This window comes from Vicia villosa, linkage group LG2 (genome assembly GCF_029867415.1).
Source record: "Vicia villosa cultivar HV-30 ecotype Madison, WI linkage group LG2, Vvil1.0, whole genome shotgun sequence".
NCBI lineage: Eukaryota > Viridiplantae > Streptophyta > Magnoliopsida > Fabales > Fabaceae > Vicia > Vicia villosa.
Genome location: NC_081181.1, coordinates 206,668,032 through 206,689,111, shown reverse-complemented (window position 1 = coordinate 206,689,111; position 21,080 = coordinate 206,668,032). Strand labels below are relative to the sequence as shown.

The window sequence follows — 21,080 nt, the reverse complement described above, 5'->3', positions numbered from 1 at the left end:
ATGAGATTTTTAGTGTTATGAAGAAAATCAAACCTTCAAAAACCCTCTTACCCAAATATTTTTATTCTTCTAAATCATCAACTGAAGAAGAGTATAGGGTCATGATCCTAGCTACGAGTGAAGTTAATTGGCTTGGAAAACTATTGTCAAGTCTGCAAATTCAATGTAATTCTCTTAGCAAACTTCAATTTAATTATTAGACAACAATATACATTGTCGTAAATCTAATATACCACCTGATGACAAATAATATGGATTTGGCATTTCATTAATCATCATTTGCAAGAGGTGACATATCATACTCATATATGCCAACGAAGAAGCACACGCTGACATTAACATTTTGTAGAATCACAATCAAATTGACATTTAACACTTCTTCAAACACCCGTTGTAGGGCAAAATTAACAAAAATATTTAAACCAAACTGTTGTATGGTAGTTCTAATAGACGAACTTCTAACAAATCTAAAAATCTCAATTCAATCAAGTGACCATGTGAGAAAAAAAAATTTAAATATCTAGGTTTCATAAAAAAAATACGAAAAAAACCACCTTTTCAGGGTATTTACCAAACTGTCTAGGTTTGGGACATACTGGAAGAGAATGCGCCAAATGAAATGGCGCATGCATGTCACACAAGCCAAACCATTTGGCGCATAAGAAGGAAAATTAGGGCAAGAAATTGCAAGCCATTTGAAATGGCGCATGTGGCCATGTATTAACACATAGGCGCCAAACCAATTGGCTCCTATGTGTGGGCCTTTTTTTTTTTCAAAATTAACCCGTTTCGGGTATTTTCGCGTACCGTTTTCGATTTCGGTCTATTATTTTCGTAAAAACGTCTAATAAATCAAGTTTGTAAAATCTTATTAACCCTAAATAATGTAATGTATGCGTTATCGATATCGGTTTTTTATTAAAGCTCAATTTATTGATGAAAGACCGATGAACGGTTACAAGAGGTGAACGGTTACAAGAGGTGGTAAGCGAAACTGATACATTGCATTAAAAAAAATACAGATTATACTAAACTTGCGACGATGTCGTGCCACGATTAGGGCATCTCTTTATGTTGTGCCCCACCTGACGGCAAATGCTGCATTTTCGTTCCATTTTGTCGCGGACGTCCATTTCGGTCCTAATCCGTGTACTATTGGGACGCCCTTTTTTCTTTCGCCGCATTGCGTCGTTGTGCCAAACTACCTCTCCATCATACTCAGGCCAGTAATCCTCCTTGGCCACCACAGGAAACGCAACACTGTAAACTCTGAGCAACGTCTGAGTCTTGTAAATCGGAGACAGTAGTGATATAGCGTCGCGGTGGGCATACGCACATGCAGCTATGACGTGTGAGCAAGGCATACGAAAAGCTTGAAACCTTCCACAGTCGCACCAATCTTCGTCAAGAAGAACCCTATATTGTTGCCTTGGCAGTCCCTCATTGTGGTCAATTGTCTCGCGCACACTGAACGTGCGATTGAATCGGTCGAAAGAAGTCACTTGATGAGTGTTCGCTTTTGCCGATTGCTGTTGCACAAATTTCATGCAACTATCGCTTAATAGTTGACCAGCTTGCCTAACATCACCCCATCTCCTGCCTCTTGTTGAGAAGAGTGAAGCCATCCTAAAGTATGTGGCTTCCACCAGTGCTGTGATTGGAAGGTTACGGATGCCTTTGAAAACGCCATTCATGGATTCCACGAGATTAGTTGTCATATGGCCCCATCGCACGCCATTGTCGTAAGCCCTTGTCCATTTGTCCCTAGAAAGATTATCTACCCAAGTACCTGCCTCTGGATTTGTCATTACAATCTCACTCCGATAATGCTGGAATGTGGGTTGGGTCAACGCATAACCAGCATTGACTAGGGCCTTTCTTAGATGTCTGTCCTTGATCTCCCGCATGAAGTTTTGGGCGATGTGGCGAATACAATATACGTGTTTTGAAGGGGGGTCATGCCATCCGTTCGCTGGATTGTTGTAAGCACTCTCTATGGAAGCGTGCCTATCAGAGATTAAACATATGTCAGACTGGGGAGCAACATGTTCCCGGAGGTTCCTTAGAAAGAAACTCCAAACCGCTGCAGTTTCACCTTCGACGATAGCAAATGCCACTGGAAATATGTTGCTGTTACCGTCTTGTGCAACCGCCATGAGAATGGTTCCTTTGTATTTGCCGTATAACCATGTCCCATCAATTTGAAGTATGGGTTTACAGTGTGCAAAACCTCGGACGCAAGGTTTGAACGCCCAAAAAAGCCGATGGAATATTCCGTTTCCCTGGACAGGGTTTCCATCCGGGGCATGCGCGGGCAGTGTCTCTAGAATCGTAACAGTGCCAGGTGCGTAACTGTGTAGCGCATTGAGGTATCGGGGAAGAATTTTGTATGACTCCTCCCAGTTGCCGTAGACTGTCTCAATTGCCTTTGTTTTTGCAACCCACGCCTTTCTGTAAGATGGAGTGTAGTTGAAGGTTGTGACGATGTGGGATATTATATTTTTAACCTTCAGAGACGGATCAGAGCTTATGAGAGGCAAGATCTCCTGGCACATAAGATCGGCACTGAGTTTTGTATGATCCTGGGAATTGTTAGGGTTGACACACGTGTGTTTCTGCGTAATCGACCCTATTTTCCATGCATTACTTCTCTTCCTATAAGAGGCCAACAGTCTGAACCCGCACTCTGGATTTTTACAAGTGATTACATACCGTTCCAGGTTTGAACGGTCTACTTCAAAATCAACGTTGTTCGCCATGTGCCATTTTTTTATTCTTCTCAGACATGCCTCCTTAAACGGAAACTTGTCTCCTTCCTTTAATTCTTCGTCGTTTTGGATGTAGGGCGTGAAGAAGATGTCAGATGATGGTTCGTCACCTTGGAGGTTCAAGTTACCCATATGTGCTGGAGGTGCGTACGCATGAGCTGGAGGCACCAAGGTTTGCTGCTCGTCGTCGGATTCCTCGTTGACCATGTCGTCAAATTCGGTTTCCAGATCGTCTTCTTCCTCGTCAATGACGTCAACCTCGTCTTGCTCGTTGACTGGTGGGTCAATAACCTGTGACTGGACAACATTAGTTTCTTGTGTCTCAGCCTGAAGAGTGACGTACAGCTCGATAGAATCCAACCCACAGTATTCGTGGGTGGTGAACATATCTTGCAAGTCTTCGTCATTGGCAATCTCCATTTCGTAAAACTTGACGGTGTTGTCTTCATTGAAATTGGGACATTGGTAAAAAACGCTTGCAATAGGACCCATTGCAATCTTAGAGTACAGTCGTTGAATGAAGTACGAAAATGTTGCTCTTTTGCTCAACAACAATGGTACAACCTGAGTGTTTCTCATCACAAAACCAGCTATCTCATGAGAGTAGGTCTCACCGTTTAGATGGGCATGGACAAGATACTGGGTTGATGAAGTCATTTTTGGAGGGGAAAGTGTGCGGGTGTTGTAATCTCAGGTCAGATTAGGTAAAATTGTTGGTGTGAGTTGTAATGTTCAGTATATGTTGGATGTCTTATAAATTGAGGTTCATATGTCCTTGCATTATCTCAACACATAGACACGCTGATCTATGTCCTGTACCCCATCACGCGTCTGAAATGATTCCTGATAAGATTCCTGTAACGATTCCCCTAGGCAGAGCATGCATGCAACCCTATCTGGCAGCTAGTTCTGCAATAATTATATACATATATATTTATATATATATATATATATATATATATATATATATATATAAATAAATAAATAAATAAATATATACATATATATATATATATATATATATATAATTATATATATATATATATATATAAATAAATAAATATATATATATATATATAAATAAATATATATATATATATATATATATATAATTATATATAAATATAGATTAATATATATATATATATATATATATATATATATATATATATATATATATATAAATATAGATATATATATATGGTGGTTCTTACAAACCCACTAGTATAGGTCTGCCACTATCTTCCGAATTGATTATAAAAGACAGGCACACTGATCTAGGTCTGCAACAGGATTCCGTATTGACTGTAAAAGACAGACACACTGATCTATGCCTGCCACCAGATTCCGAATTGATTAAAAAAGGACAGTCACACTGAGCTAGGTCTGTTCATATATATTTTATTTAATAAACAAATAAATTTGTAATTAATAATTATTTGTATTTTAATAATATATTTTACTAATTATAAGTATAGTTAATAATTACGTATATAAATTATCAATTATATGTATGTTAATTATTGTACCCGTCCACTAGGTTAAATATTGTCCAGACGAAAACAACTAACACAACAACCACATTTTTTTTAATTCCATGACCATGCGTTGACAACACAAAACCATCGGTAAATCACGATGTTACGTTGCAGAATACAAAAGAAGAGAAAAGAACACAGAACAACTAGTACTCTTTGCATCAAATAAAACAACAGTTAATCTAAACTACTCTAGTGTCACTGCAATAACAAGGGGATCTTCAACGCCTCGGTTAACTTCTCCACTGTGTGTCCAAAACATTAGATCCACGTCCACATCGTCTTTCACACGATCCCAATAATACATGTAGGTGCCTTCAGGGTTATTATCGGTCAACGTAATGTATGGACACCGGTATTCTAGCTGTTTAACTTTTCTGGTTGGACCATCGAGTTGACGAAACCCAGTGTTGATGGCTCTAACAACTCTCTGGAAATTCCAGTGAGGGTTGAGGCAAACCCGCATGTGACTACCTTCCTCATAGAAGACCACCGCCCAAACAGAGTTCATTTTTAAGTGTTTACACTATGACTGAAAGAAGGGTTGGGACTTCAACTCCACACAGACACTGCTATTTATAGCGGGTGGAAGGCAGAGGGAAATTTTATTGTTAATTATTAATAACTTTAATAAAATATCATTTCATTGAAATATGTTAACAACATTTAATTGAAAGGTACAGATATGCTAAGAGCATTTAATTGAACGATACAGAAGTTACTGAAATGATATAGAAATAGTAGCGCCTAGGATATAACAACGGTTAAAACAATGTCTTCTCTGTCCTCCATCATTAGAGTGCATTGGATGTCGTCTTCCATAGTCTCCCACCAACGCTGCCTTTCGAGAAAAACACCTCCCCTTGTTCGAAGTCTCTTGATAGATTGGATTTGTTCGCCTGGAACGAACTCCCCGTCCAGAAACCTGAGGATGTTTCTCTTAAGCTGCTCCATGGTTTGGATATTCCAGAACATCACTTGCATGGGAGGTTTGACTGCCGAGAAGATAACGTAGCCGTTCCTTCTACGAACGTCCGGTTGATAATTCAGACGCCTAACAGGAGGTGAAGGCTCAGAAGTCCGGTGCGAACCATCTGGCCTTATTCGAGTTCTCATTTTTCAGTGTGGGTACTAGTGCGCCCGAAACCCTAATTTATAGAGGCATAGACGTGTTGCCGTTGCCTAATTTTCTCATTAGGGTTTCTTCTGGGAAGACCAAGTAGGTAACAGTACCAAAACCCTAATTCATAAACGGAAACCCTAATTTTGAAAAAAAAATGATCCTTCTAATGCGCCATTTGAATTGGCGCATTAGTGCCTTTTCTTTACTGGAAGTCGCCAAATGGAATGGCGCATTAGAAGAATTTTTTAAAAAAAATGCCAATTGATTTGGCGCATGCCTTGTTGGTGTGGACCACCACCTGGCCCCACTTGGTCCCCACATGCATGTGCTGAAACGATTCCAGGAGTTACTGTAAACCAGCATGGAGTTACTGTTAACAAGCATGCGACTGTAAAAATTTCTGCTAAGATTCCTGATCAGATTCCTGCCAGGATTCCTCCTACTCCTGCATGCATGCTACCCGAGCTGTCACATAGACCTGAGCTGCATGCATCTAACCATGCCTTGTCACCGATACTTTGACTGCATGCATGCCAACACATCCTGCAGAAGCAACACCAAACAATTATGGCTGTGTTGACATGTCAAGCATGCATGATGTTACCGTTTTTCCCTCATCAATATATAAAGCACTTGGAATTCTGCAGATACATCACCATTGTAACTCATCTACTCTTAGAACAATCCTTTTGCAATCAGCTTACGAATTTTCAGCCTTCAACCATGTCTCTCCTAACCATGGGCGAAACACACAGAGGAACCCCCAGAACATCGCTACCTTCGTAAGTGTATTAGTGTTACTTTAAAATCACGCCTTGCTAACTGATAAACTAACTGATTTTTTTTGGCATTCTTACTCTTTTCAGAACGTTCAACGCTTTCGCACTCGTAGTAAACATACCATCGCCCCGGACGAACGCATTATACCATACCTGAACATTGCTGGTTTCGGTCCGATTAGCAGGATCGCCGAGTCTTCTATTGACCACAAGTTTGTTCTTGCTTTGCTAGAACGTTGGAGGCCAGAAACACACACCTTCCATCTTCCGACAGGGGAGTGCACCATCACCCTTGAAGACGTCCATATGCTACTAGGCCTTCCTGTTGATGGTAAGGCAATTAATGGTTGTGTTATGCAGGCGAATAGCTTATGCCAAGAGGCACTTGGAATAGACTTGATAGAAGGAGCCGTTGGTGCTAGGGGGCAAGGTGTTAACCTCAAGAGGTTAAAGGATTATTATAAAAAATTTCACTTGAATGATGCGTCTCCCCAAGAGACCATACTGCAGAAAACTAGGTGTTACGTATTGTTGCTTATAGGAAACGTTTTGTTCCCAGATAGCACTGGTAACACGGTTAACTTTATGTATCTTCGTTTGCTAATGGATTTTAGTAGAGTTGGTCTGTACAGCTGGGGGTCTGCGGTACTGGCTACCTTGTACCAGTCACTATGCAAAAACGCGGTTGCTGAGTCCTGCACATTCTACGGATGCGCCCTGTTGGTGCAGGTGTGGGGGTGGTGGAGGATGCCCATACTGGCCCCGGTTAACAACGGTAGTTGGGACTTTCCGTATGCCTTGAGGTAAGTTTGTAGTATACCATTTTCTCTTTACACAATCTACTCCATTCTAACTAAATCATTATATTTTTGTTGTAGATATTGTGTGAAAAAAATGGACTTCACACGTAATCCTCGATCAAACATAACAATGTACCGATCTCTAATTGATCACCTTGGTCCCCATCAGGTATTATCTCTAATTCTTTTCTTCTGTTTTATAAGTATTTTCCGTAAATATTTTTTCCCAAAGTAATGTATAAATCTCATGCATGCAGTTCATATGGCGACCGTATCTCGAGTGCGAGTATGAGCCTAGAGCGCAGGATGCAGAAATCTGGACGACAAAGTGCTGCTTAATCCGGTACAACATAATAGAAATGCATCACAGCGACCGGGTAATGCTTCAGTTTGGGATGCGTCAACGGATACCCGACCCTCCTGTTGACTTGGGAGTGTGGCACCTAAAAAGAGTGAACCATCAATGGACACACCAACACTGGAAGGATTTTGCACCCGATCATCGCCAGATGTGGAAGAACCGTCGCCAGTATGTCCTGAACTTCCCCGTTAGTGACCATGAAATGAAACCATCTCCTGAATACATGAATTGGTATCGTACAGCCACAACCCCAAACTTGTTTCTTGCAGCTCCGTTCTATTTAATTGATCCCCGTGCACAAAACTACATCTTGCCACAACAACAACAACCAGAAGAAGAACCACAACAACAACAACAACAACAACATGAACAACAACAACTCCGACAACAACAACGACTTCAGCAGCGACAACAAGAAAGCCTGCAACACCGCCAACAACAACTCCTACAACAACAAAGACAACAACAACTCCAGGAACAACAACAACTCCAGCAACAACAACAAAACATTTTCAGTACTCCATCCCGTTCCGCACGCAACATCCGCCAATCAACTATGTTCCAATCCCAATCTCAACCATTACAAGGGTATGAAGACCGCCATCCTTCCTCTGACCAATATCAGACCCACTCGCAACCATTCGGATTTTCAACATTTGCTGGGTCATCAAGGGGATTCGGCCAAAACCTAACCCCTGGTACATCTAGCCTTCATCTTAGTCCCGACGATGGGCCTCATGGCGAATCCTCTTACCGTGGCGCCCCTTCCGGCTTCGCAACGCCTTCAAACCAATTCGGATTTAATCAAGGTAGTTCTAGTGCTGTTGGATGTTATGAACCCGAAGTCTTTTCCCAACCAACACCACCGCCACGACTAAACACATTTGAGGGAATGGGTAACCGACTTTACAACAGCGGTTTTCCGGATAATTATGGGGGCATCGACGAATTCATAGACAGCGATCCACGTGACATCCCAGTACCAGCCCCGGTGACACAAACCCAACAAGAAGCACAAAGGGGCAGGGGTAGGGCTAGGGCAAGAGGCGGTGTCAATATTCGCGGCGGAATCAACGATCGCGGTAAACGGCTCATTACAAGACCAGGTTGCGGAACGGATGGCTATCTTGGTGATGGCCGTCATTGATCATTTTGTTGTACTTTTCATTAGTCTTCTGTGTCGTTTCTGAATTTGATTGTAACCGATGTTTAGCTTTTAAATTATATTGTAATCGATGTTCAGTTTTTAAAAAATATTGTAATCGATGTTTAGTTTTTAATTTATATTGCAATCGATGTTACACTTTTGATTATCGTTTTCTGCATTTCATTTTAAAGCCGAAAAAAATATTCTACTAATTTTTTTAAGTAAACATCATAACAAATAAAAAAATAAAAAATAAAATTATCATTTTCCCAATTTAAAATGAATTAAAAAAAAATAAAAAAAAAAGCCCTAGAACTATGGCGCCAAATGGTTTGGCTTCTAGGGCAAAACCCTAGACTTATGAGCCATTCCATTTGGCGCATGCAATGGGAATTTTAGGGCAAGCCATTTCATTTGGCGCATGCACCCAAAATATACACCTATGCGCCATTTCATTTGGCGCATTCAGTGTTCTGGTATGCCAAACCTAGACAGTTTGGTAAATACCCCGAAAACATGGTTTTTTTCGTATTTTTTTTATGAAACCTAGATATTTAAATTTTTTTTTCACCATGTGATCTATAGTTGGAATCTAATATGTCATTAACATCAAAGCAACATATTAAACAGCATAATGACTAAAAACAAAATGATTTCATTAACAAATGAAACACATAAAGTTACAAAGACAATAGCATTACTTTGCTTGGTATACATTGAATAATTCTCTGCCACTTGAGAAGTGCCTAATCTACGTTATCCACACATAACAAAAAGGATTAAATAAAACCTAAAACCTAACATCTAAGCTTTCTTTGGGGATTTCTTGGCCTTAGATGGAGACTTGGGAGTACTAGCAGCAGTCTTTTCAGTCCTCTTAGGCAAAAGCACAGGGTTAATGTTAGGAAGAACACCACCATGAGCAATAGTGACACCAGCAAGCAACTTTCCAAGCTCCTCATCATTCCTAATAGCCAACAACAAATGCCTTGGACTAATACTCTTCTTCTTGTTATCACGTGCTGCATTTCCAGCCAACTCAAGAACCTGAACATCAAACAAATTTCAAAATTAGGGTTCAGATTCAATTCACAAAGTTCCAACTCAGTAGCAATGATACAATGAAACCGAGGAGAGTTAATTTACCTCAGCGGCGAGATACTCAAGAACGGCAGCTAGGTAAACAGGAGCACCGGTACCAACACGCTGAGCGTATCTACCTTTCTTCAAGAAACGGCCGATTCTTCCGACGGGGAACTGAAGTCCGGCTCTGACGGATCTTGTGACGGACTTCTTCCTTGGTCCTCCTCCTTTCCTTCCTCCTGCTCCTTTCTTCACCTTCGTGCTTGCGTCCATTTTGAAATTTGAAAAACTAGATTCGAGCTGTGAATTCGGTTTATTGTAAGATAGAATTTGAATAGGTGTTGACAATGTTTTATAGTTCCACGGTGATTATAAGGATATTGCTCCGAAAGCAAATCCACCGTTAGATTAGAAACTTTATTTCTTATCTATGGCTAACTGTCACTGACGTGGCAATCCGTGTCTCCTATAATCGACCAATGAGAACCAGTTAAGCGGTCTCAACTTTTTTATTATCAAAATTGGCTTTTTGAATTTTTATTTATTTTTATATAAATTAGGCTGGATTCTTGCAATCTGTAAAAATTTTGTCGGTAGAATTCAAGTATTTAGGATTGTGTAACAGCATCTCCAAATGCATGTTGTTTAGTGTATACATGGAGGTACTAGTTCTGTTACTTAAATTTTTTTGTATGTTGTTTCGTTATACAATCTAAAACTGAATGTTGTTTTGTAATACAATATAAAGTGTGTTGTCTATTATTAAAGGAAAAATAAACTATTGCTAACTAGTGAAATCAAATATTCTCTCCGTTCAACCATGGGTGGATGTAATCAAAGGCAATAGAACTTCATCAAGTGGGCTGAACATAAATATACACCTCCCTCTATTCTCAATGGTGAAATTGAAGTCATACTCGAGGATCAGGATTTGGTTTCAGAGCTAAAATTTTGGGAAAATGCTCTGATTATGTATGTCGTAGGCGGCAATCTGACAATGACAGCAGTGAAGAAGTTCATGATGAAGACCTAGGATTTTGCTGCATTACCAGAACTATTCTACAATGAAGAATGATACTTTATCATTAAGATGAGGTCGAAAGAAGACAAGGATGTGGTGCTAAGGAAAGGACCTTATACCATCTTTAGGCAGCCAATGTTCCTGCAGGAATGGAGACCTTACTTTTCATTGGATAAAGATGCTATTAGAGTTATGCCATTATGGGTTATTTTCCCCCAATTACCACTTGCATTCTGGGGTGAGAGTAGTATTGGTAAAGTGGCACGCGCTATAGGTAGACCAATTATGACTGATGAGTGCACTGCGAAGAAATTACGCATCACATATGCTCGTTTACTCATTGAAGTTGACATCACTGCAGAGCTTAAAGAAGCCATCTATATTCGAGATCCTCAAGGAAATAGGATGCGACAACAAGTTGAATACGAGTGGAAGCCGGCTTTCTGTAGGAAATGCAAAAGGGTTGGACATGATTGTGAGAAACTGAGTAATAAGAAGGCCCCTGTGACACAAAAGTGGGTTCAGAAACACCCTGCAGATGGAGAAATTGTCAATAGCAAGCCTAAGACAACAGATGAAGGTAGTGTACAGAATAAAGCTGAGGACGATTGGAAAATAGTTGCCTCTAATAGTAGGAATGCTACAATTAAAGGTAAAGCTGTCAGAATTGAAACAGTTGGGAACACTGAAGAGTTAATTGGCTGCAGCAACGGTTTTGACATCCTTGGGATGGAGGATGGCAAAATGGTGGATGCTACATGATCCTTACATGGAATGTAAGAGAGCTTAATAAAAAGGAAAGGCATCTTGAGATTAAAGCCCATCTCAAGAGGTTACAAGTGCCTTGTATGGCATTATTAGAAACTAAAGTCAAAGAGAATAATGCTGCAAGAATAAGACAGACTTTTGGGAATGATTGGGATTGGATTGACAACTATGACTATCATCCAAATGGGAGGATTTGGGTGATGTGGAAGCATAAGGAGCTCAAAGTGAAAATACAAACAAAAGGTGATCAGTTTATCCACTGTGAATTGAGTGATAACTATGGCCACAAACTTTGTTTAATCACCTTTATTTATGCTCACAATCAACTCATGGAAAGGAAGAAATTGTGGAAGGAAATAAAGGACTTGGCTAACAATGTTCATGATCAATGGATTGTTATGGGGGATTTCAATAATGTCCTAAATAGTACAAATCAGATTGGTGGTAATCCTGTCCATGGTGCTGAATTTGAATATTTGGAAGCTATGATGATGGAGGCCCAACTTTATGAACATGATACTCGAGGTAATCATTTTACATGGTCAAACAAACACACTACCGACCTCATTTATTCTCGGATAAATTGAGTTATATGTAATGCTGCTTGGTTTGCTAAGTTTCCTGATTGTGAGGTAGACATTTTACATGCTCACATTTCTGACCATAGTCCCTTGAGAGTGAGTTTTCATGGCCACCAAGGGAGGAGGTATCACATTCAGCCTAGGTTTCGATTTATTAACAGTGTGGTTGAACACTCAGATTTCTTGGACGTGGTTCAGGCTAGCTAGAATAAACGGATACACGGTCAACCTATGTTTGTTCTTTGGAGTAAATTGAAACGATTGCAACCTATATTGAGGGGACTTAATAGATGAGTCACGACAGAGGTGAAAATGCTGCAAGAATATAGAACAAAATTGGCACAAGCTCAGTAGAATCTTGTGGACGACCCTTTCAATGATAATTTGATTCAGGAAACAAAAGTGTGGACTGATAAAATTATTACTGCCACTGATGTGGAAGAGAAACTATTGTTGCAGAAAGCTAAGGCTACTTGGATAAAGCTAGGGGATACTAATAATAGCTATTTCCATGCTATTGTTAAGGGGAGACAAAAACAGAACAAAATTATGCATTTAATGGATCATGGGGGAAATATTCTCACTGAACAACAAGGCATGGAGCAAGAGGTACTCCGGTTTTATGAGGATTTGATTGGTACTCCATCTATAGAACTACTTCATGTGAACATATAGATTTTAAGGAGTGGACCACAACTGAAAGATGATAGTAAAAAGACTCTGCATCAGCCTTTTATTGAAAAGGAAGTGTGGAATGCTTTAACTGGTATTGGTGATAATAAATCTCCAGGCCTTGATGGGTTCATTGTAAAAAAAATTAAGAGTGCCTGGGGCAAGATCTATGCAGCTATCAATTGTGCATTGGTAACATTAATTCCTAAAACTCCTACTGCTAACAGTATGAAGGAGATACGACCAATCGCCTGCTGCATCACGGTATACAAAATCCTTTCCAAGATCCTCACAAGCAGGTTGAGTAAAGTAATATCTGAGGTTATTGATTCGAGCCAGTCAGCTTTTATCCCTGGTAGAAATATTCATGATAATATTTTAATGGCATATGAACTTCTTCGTGGATACAACCGTAAGCATATTTCTCCTCGTTGTGCTATCCAAATGGATATCCAAAAGGCGTATGATACGGTCGAGTGGAATGCATTGGAAACTATAATGAAGGAGTTGAACTTCCCTGTCAAGTTCATTGGTTGGATAATGGAATGTGTCAGTACGGTCTCCTATAGATACTCGATCAATGGCCATGTTACAGATTTACTTAAAGCGAAACGAGGCCTCAGGCAGGGAGATCCACTCTCTCCACTGCTTTTTGTGTTGGTGATGGAATACCTACATAGATTTTTTGCCACACTGCAACATGAACCGAACTTCAAATTTCACCCCCGATGTAAGAAATTATGTCTAACTAATATTTGTTTTGCAGATGACTTAATTTTGTTCACTAGAGGAGATTCATTATCAGTTAGCACAATGATGAGAACATTCAAAGAATTTTCCTTAGCCACTGGCCTTAAAGCCCACCCTGCCAAATGCAAGCTCTATTTTGGTGGAGTGCATCATGTTGTGCAACAGGAGATTAAGGAAGGGACTGGATTTCAGATTTGAGAATTCCCTTTCAAGTATCTTGGAGTCCCGTTAGCAAGCAGGAAGTTAACTATTACTCAGTGCCAGACTCTCATTGAAAAAATCACTGCTCGTATTAGACATTGGTCTGCCCGACTACTTAGCTATGCCGGTAGGTGCCAATTAATAAGGAGTGTTCTCTTTGCGATTAATGCATATTGGCTGCAAGTGCTGCCTCTTCCTAACCAGGTGCTGAAGCGTATTGAGAATATTTGCCGTAGTTTTTTGTGGAGCGGTACGGACTGCAGTAGAAGATCTCTGATCGCGTGGGAAACTATTTGCAAACCAAAATATGCTGGGGGGCTGAATATCGTGAGTTTACAACAGTGGAACAAGGCTGCTCTTAGGAAATTGTTATGGAATATTCATACAAAAGCAGACCAGTTATGGATTCGATGGCTGGATATGTTTTATTTCAAAGGACAAGATGTTTTGAATTGGCAGTGCACTTCTTCAAGCTCGTGGATATTACGGAAAATTATCAAACATAAGGAGACTTTGATCAACAAGCCTTACTGGAACAAAGCTTGTTTGGCAGGAAAATATAATACTGGAGGTATGTACAAAGCTCTCAGTTATAGTCACAAGAGCTAGAAACGTATCTTACTAGACAATTTTGCTCGGCCTAAAGCATGTTTCACTTTGTGGATGGCGTTGATGGATAGACTTCCAACGAAAGCAATACTATCACGGTTTGGAATCATAACAGATACGATTTGCTGCTTCTGTGATAAAGATGAAGACGTACAGCACTTATTCTTCGAATGTAGCCGAACGAAGAAAATTTGGGCTGACATCATTGAGTGGTTAAAACTACAACATGTGCCTTTACGATGGGAACAAGAAATTGAATGGCTAATTCAAGTTACCAAGAGGAAAGGGCTGCAATGGAAGATGGTGAAAATGGCGTTTGCTGAGATGATATATGAAATTTGGCATCTAAGAAACAATATCATTTTTAATAGTTGTAGTATTAGCTCAAATATTGCTGAAAACATCATATCTATTGTTAAAATTAGGTGTAGTGGCATAAGGAAGTTAAAGATACATGTTAATGTGTATAATTAACTTTTAGTCCTTGGTGTTTCCTAGATCTCCGGATCGGATTGTAATCACTGTTTTTTGGTATATAAAGTAATGCTTTGATTTCAAAAAAATATATATATTCTCTCCGTCTCAAATTATTTGTCATAATGACTTACTTCACACATATTAAAAAACAATAATAAATAAAGGAGAATGATGATTTTACCAAATTATCCTAATTAATTATTGGTACAATTGAAAGACTAATATAAAATTGAATTGGTAATGTACAATGACAAATATTTTAGAATAATTTTTTTTTAAATATGACATTTATTTTAGGATAAAGCGAGTATAAATTAGTAGTGTCAAATACAAATTGCTTATTATAATTATCTTCGAACAAAATAAAATAAAAGATGATATAAAAATTGTTTAAATGTAATACGACCATTTAAACCCATAAAAAATAACTTAAACAATCAAAATTATTTTCCCTTTGGATATGTTCTTACTAATTTGAGATCGTTGAAAAATGGTTTTTGTAAGGTGAAAATGTTTACTTAAAAAGATTTTTTTTTGTAATATCGGTCAACAAGCATAATCCTCTTATTTACATGCAAAGTGTTTTATTTTAAAACTTAAACTAGTATGATACCCGTGCGTCCGCACGGGTACCCGTTGTGGCCGTGTTATTTTGTTCAATATAGATAATATTGCAGAGATAAATATCCTAAAAACATGTGTAAAATATAGAAATTTCTTTTCAATAGGTTGTGCCAAAGTTTGGAACATTTTGATCAATAAACATCATTTTCCTTTTAATATTCAATATTTTGATCAATAACTTCATGTTCATGTTAATATTCAATATATCGATAAGTAATTCATGTTCTCGTTAATATTGAATATTTTATTTATTAACTTCATGTTTCTGTTAATATTTAATATTTTGGTGAGTAACTTCATGTTGCCGCTAATATTCATTATTTTGATCAGTAACTTCGTATTCTCGTTAATATTTCAAATTTATTCCTGTTAATATTCAATATTTTTATCAATAACTTCATGTTCCCGTTAATATTCTTTATTTTGATCAGTAACTTCGTGTTCCTGTTAATATTCATTATTTTGATCAATAACTTTGTGTCCCCGTTAATATTCCAAGTTTGTTTCGTTAATATTCAATATTTTGATCTGTAACTTCATGTTCTCGTTTATTATTCAATATTTTGAGCAGTAGTTTCATATTTCCGTTAATATAAATATTTTGATCAGTAACTCCATGTTCCCGTTATTAGTAAATTCATGTTTTCGTTATTATTCAATATTTTCATCAGTAACTCCATGTTCCTATTAATATTCAATATTTCGATAAGTAATTTCATGTTCCCGTTAATATTCAATATTTTGATCAATAATTCATGTTCTCGTTAATATTGAATATTTTATTCGGTAACTTCATGCTCCCGTTAATATTTAATATTTTGATTTGTAACTTTATGTTCTCGGTAATATTCATTATTTTGATCAGTAACTTTGTATTCCCGTTAATATTCAATATTTTGATCAGTAACTTCATGTTCCCGTTAATATTCATTATTTTGATCACTAACTCCGTGTTCCTGTTAATATTCATTATTTTGATCAATAACTTCGTGTTCCCGTTAATATTCAAAAATTTATCAATAACTTAATGTTTCTTTTAATATTCAAAAAATATATCAGTAATTTCGTGTTCTTGTTAATATTCAATATTTTTTCAATAACTCCGTGTTCCCGTTAATATTTATTATTTTGATCAGTAACTTCGTGTTCCCATTAATATTCAAAATTTGTTCCCGTTAATATTTAAAATTTGGATCAATAACTTAATTTTTCGATAAAATTCAAAATTTTAATCAGTAACTTCGTACTCCCGTTAATATTCAATATTTTAATTAATAACTTCGTGCTCCCTTTAATATTCAATATTTTGAATAGTAACGGGATATCTGTGTGTTCGCACGGGTACGAATATGGTACGCACATTTGTTTTCAAGATATAATAAAATAAAAGAATTATTTTAAAAGAGATAATAAATCGGTGTCTATAATTCTTTCAATATATAAAAATATTTGAATCAATAATATATATATATATATATATATATATATATATATATATATATATATATATATATATATATATATATTATTTTTGTTTTGAAATTATTGTAAAAAGTATTTTAACCAATAGTAAAGTTGTTCTATTATTAGTAAATATTTTGATTAGTTGTGAAAACTTTTATAGAGAATTATTTTAAAAAAACATACAAAAACTAATATAGAAAAGTAAATATATATGCATACTACATAATTATTTTATTGATAAAAATTATATAGAAAAATAATTTATTTTTATCAATAAAAGTTAATAATAAACTTTTAGATATTTATTTATTTTTATTTCTTTTGAAAAAGACAATCCACAAATTTGGCAAAACAAACAAAACAACTATATAAACAAAAGAGCAGTAATGGAAAATTTTCCAATTACCTGTCCATATAGGGTGGATCCAATTCCACCTGAATGCTGATGAGCAACACCATACATCACATATCCACCAGTTTGTAGTGGAACCCTTGTCTTCTTCACATCAACACAACCATTTCCCCTCCTTATGATCCGTGCTGCAAGATTTGACTCAATTTGAAATGAAGAATTTCATGTTGCTCACTATACATGAAGAAATTCATTTAAAATTGAAATATATATATTATATATTATAAATTATATATTATATATAATAATAAGCACAAGACAAATTGGTATCTATAAAAAAAAAAAACTATGAATACACCATAGTTGATGATCTTCAGCCTCAAATTTGGGGTACAATGAAGTCAAAAAGTAAACTTTATGGTTTTTTTTTTTTCAATTTGATCTTATCTAACACCCAAAAGGAGTAATGATTTGATCTTCTCTTGGGATATTTTGAGTGTTTTCACTTCTCATTAAAGTGAACAAAAATTCTTCGATAAGTTTTACGCGATACAGACTTAGGGAAAAATAAAAAAGCATTTCAACATTGATTGGTAAACTCAGTCTAATATCCTTGAATACTTGCAAACTTTTCACTTTGCTTATCTAATTCTCCAAACAGTGACCACAATACACTTTTCCATTTGTGATCATTTCGTATTCGCTTTCATTTTCAAATTTCCCAACAATTGCAAGTTAACAAATGCTTGACATTCTAACCATAAATTATTTGATTAAATTTATAGCCTGACTACATGAGTGCTTGAAGAATGCACAAAATAATAGGCACATACAATACAGTGGAGATAGACTTAAGGGAGTGACACTCAAGTGTAACCTGACATATATTACAAGTTACATAACCTAATTATGACTCAAGGACAGCTCCTTCAACAATTTTCCACCCTGAACCTAAATAAGACATTTCATATCCTGCTGTGGAGACTCTGCTGTTAGAAGCATCATGTTGTGGACAGTTGATTGCTTGTAGTGGCCCCAAAGTTCAGCAGTTGGGTACACTCTCCCTCCACACACATATAGAGGACTTACCATAGTATCTCCAATTCCTAGGCTCAAAATTCCCGCAAAAGGTGCAAGAGGTCGATCATTGTACCCAGAAGACAACCAAATAGGAAGAGCACATCCAAGCAAGAGTGAGAAGTGGCTGGGCAAAAGGAAATTTTGTCATGAAAGAGAACTACTCACAAGTACTAATATAAAATAACAATAATTAATAATATAGTTTCTTTTGTTACATTGAATTAACAACTATAATACCAACAACAAACCACCCAAAAAAAGAAGAAAAAAATTAACAATTTTGTTTTACAAAGTTTAAGTACTAACAGAAACAGAAACATGCATTCTAACAGGTTACTTATCAACACAATCATCCCAAGGATTACCCCGCCAATCTCCGACCACCGGCAAATCGCGCACCGACAAGAAAGTTTTTCAACCTGTATGAACGATCTAAATTCACGATTTCCTTAATGACATACAAAATTGACAAATCTTCTGATTCCTCCCATGTGTGCCACTCTGCAATCATTTCAGCCCAAACTGGCAGCAGCTCTGACACTTTCAGCTCTTGAATCAAGTGGCTTGCATCAATAGCAATAAACAGTGACAGAATCAGGAACCCTCGGCACTTTTGACACGTGCAGGCAGAGGCGAATCAAACAATTTTGTATCGTCTGATTGAAACACAATTTTAGTCAAATCAATCTCTATGTTAATGCCGGTGCTTAATCTTCTCAGATCTTCAAGCAAGATATCATGTGCAGCCACCAATCCATTGATGAGCATAACCTGATTTAAGTTTCACCATTAGTAGAATTATAAGTAGCAAAAGTAAGCAAAGAGATTTCTCGACAAAATTAATCAATTACAGCTGCTTATACTATAAGTGCTTCATTCATTAAGCTATTTGTTCGAACACGACGATAACTCACTTACAATTTATCGCTAAATCTGAATAACTAATAAGGTTGGTTTATCGTAATCCCCGTAGACTATGACAGATACAGAGCCAGAGCCAGTTTGGAATCATTTGCGAAATCTTCAAACTGAAAAAACAAAAGAATTATAAAATCAGGAAAACAATTGATTCAAGCAAAACACTAAAGCCACACATGATGCTAAATCAGATACATAACTTGCACAAGAAAATCGGAAAAATATAATAACTATAAAAAAGTACAAAAGTAATGCAAAAATGCTACTGAGTACCACTATATAATCATCAGTCATTAGAAAGAACTGTAAATTAGCATTGAATAGATAACACATATAGTTGAAAGTTGCTGACATCCTCAGCTTCTTGACTGTATTAAAAAGTTGCTGACAATAACACTTAACACAACTTGTTTGAAACTGTCACGCAATAGACTTGTTCCAGCAGCCGTATATTTCTGATTCCGCAACTACAACTCAATGATAGCAAACAACAGGGCGCAAATTCATACATACATCTCCCTTTAAAATGAACGCCATGTGCAGCTTTGCGTTGGCCTCTTTTAGTTCTTGGATCGCTGAGCCCAGCTTCGCGTCTTCCTTTTCATGCACAGTACGGATGTGTACCAAATTGCCGGCGATCCTATAGAGCCTCTGCAAAACAGTTTTACGTAGCGAATCTAACAGAAAATGACAGGAAATTACTTAAAGAGAAAATCAGTATAATTCCACTTTCGACGAAAATAGGCACAATAACACTTAACACATATTGTCACGCGGTAGACTTGTTCCAGCACCCGTATATTTTTGATTCCGCAACTGCAACTCAATGATAGCAAACAACAGTGCGCAAATTCATACAAACATCTCCCTGTAAAATGAACACCATGTGCAACTTTGCGTTGGCCATGCATAAATAAATTCAGTTTCTTCGCCTAGTGTAATCAATAGCAGTTGACACTAATTTTAAAATAGAGCTAGTGATTCACGACTCGTCTTGAATCAACATGAAGAAAGAGACAAAATAGTGACCAAAATGTGGTAATAAAAACCTTAGGAAGAGAATAGAATGCGGATTTGATCTGCTTCACCCTGCAGTTTCATTATTTTAAATTGTGTTAGTCAAATTATACTTCTACTTTAGCAATTTTCATTGCTACCTAAAATAGGTGAACTCCGTAAATTAAAAAAACAGGAAGCTAGACAGTTAATCTATAAATAAAATATAATTTCAATAATCTCAGTAGTAGCAACCATGTTTGAAAGAGTAGTACATACCCGTGTGCATGCATAAGAGGATCCTTAAAGGAAGCATCGGGATCATAGATTTCAAAATCACGAGCAGTAGCAGTTAATCCATATCTGAAACACCACATCAACGTCCACACAGTAAGAATGCAGCGGTAGAATATTGTGGAGATTGTAGAAAGTGTGAGAAAGAGCGCTTACAAACGGAGAATATGAGGAATGAGGCCTTGAGCAAAAATTAAAAAGGGAATTTGCTGCAAAAAAAAGTATGGAAAAGCTTTCTTACCAGATGTCCATGAATTTCCTTACCTTGCTTTTTAGAAGCAACATTTGCACAAGCTGATATAATACTGATGAGCGAAACAATATCGGATACCATGACAGAGACTCTCATTTTCGAGAACAATGAACATACTGTCAGATTTCATCATTAGGGTTTATGTGAAGGAATCAGAATTTTTAAGGGGAATGATTCAAATCATGGGCTTAATCTTTACTACAAATCACAAATAAACTTTGGTTCACAATAAAGAGAATCTGATTCACATTTTTTCACTGCAGCAGAATACAAAACTAAAACCCTAAAATTCCATCATCATCATCCTCATGTATACAAATTTTCCAAAAACAATAAGAAGAAAGAAAAAGAACGCATTTCATATTAAGTAAATGAGATACAACACTAACATTTGATGAAACCCTATTTTATCATCATCTTC

General features: G+C 37.0%; 3 protein-coding genes and 1 long non-coding RNA gene across 4 annotated transcripts; 2 read left to right on the top strand and 2 right to left on the bottom strand.

Moving 5' to 3' along the window:
• Positions 1-9,151: 9,151 nt before the first annotated feature.
• LOC131648048 (histone H2A.1-like) lies at positions 9,152-9,938 on the bottom strand. The gene is made up of 2 exons (XM_058917846.1): positions 9,663-9,938; positions 9,152-9,563 (listed from the first exon to the last, which is right to left on the bottom strand). The coding sequence occupies exons 1-2, from the start codon at positions 9,870-9,872 to the stop codon at positions 9,321-9,323; spliced, it is 453 nt and encodes a 150-aa protein (XP_058773829.1). The 5' UTR covers positions 9,873-9,938; the 3' UTR covers positions 9,152-9,320.
• Positions 9,939-10,689: 751 nt separating this feature from the next.
• On the top strand, positions 10,690-11,382 carry LOC131651163 (uncharacterized). Its single transcript, XM_058920831.1, has one exon. It carries the CDS (start codon positions 10,690-10,692, stop codon positions 11,380-11,382), a length of 693 nt encoding a protein of 230 aa, XP_058776814.1.
• On the top strand, positions 11,379-13,589 carry LOC131651162 (uncharacterized). Its single transcript, XM_058920830.1, has 4 exons — positions 11,379-11,913; positions 12,025-12,167; positions 12,363-12,578; positions 12,645-13,589. Exons 1-4 carry the CDS (start codon positions 11,379-11,381, stop codon positions 13,587-13,589), a joined length of 1,839 nt encoding a protein of 612 aa, XP_058776813.1.
• A 4,820-nt stretch (positions 13,590-18,409) lies between these two features.
• LOC131648047 (uncharacterized) lies at positions 18,410-19,872 on the bottom strand. Its single transcript, XR_009298034.1, has 3 exons — positions 19,519-19,872; positions 19,117-19,226; positions 18,410-18,969 (listed from the first exon to the last, which is right to left on the bottom strand). It is a non-coding gene; the product is annotated as an uncharacterized LOC131648047 (long non-coding RNA).
• Positions 19,873-21,080: the final 1,208 nt, after the last annotated feature.

What these genes read in the sequence shown, in the direction of transcription:
- LOC131648048 (XM_058917846.1), bottom strand. Translation starts at nt 9,872, where the DNA reads ATGGACGCAAGCACGAAGGTGAAGAAAGGAGCAGGAGGAAGGAAAGGA. An exon ending in TTGAGTATCTCGCCGCTGAG is followed by an intron (nt 9,564 to 9,662) that starts GTAAATTAACTC and finishes TTTGATGTTCAG; the next exon opens with GTTCTTGAGTTGGCTGGAAA.
- LOC131651163 (XM_058920831.1), top strand. Translation starts at nt 10,690, where the DNA reads ATGAGGTCGAAAGAAGACAAGGATGTGGTGCTAAGGAAAGGACCTTAT.
- LOC131651162 (XM_058920830.1), top strand. Translation starts at nt 11,379, where the DNA reads ATGATCCTTACATGGAATGTAAGAGAGCTTAATAAAAAGGAAAGGCAT. An exon ending in TTATGAACATGATACTCGAG is followed by an intron (nt 11,914 to 12,024) that starts GTAATCATTTTA and finishes ATTGTGAGGTAG; the next exon opens with ACATTTTACATGCTCACATT. An exon ending in AACAAGGCATGGAGCAAGAG is followed by an intron (nt 12,579 to 12,644) that starts GTACTCCGGTTT and finishes GTGAACATATAG; the next exon opens with ATTTTAAGGAGTGGACCACA.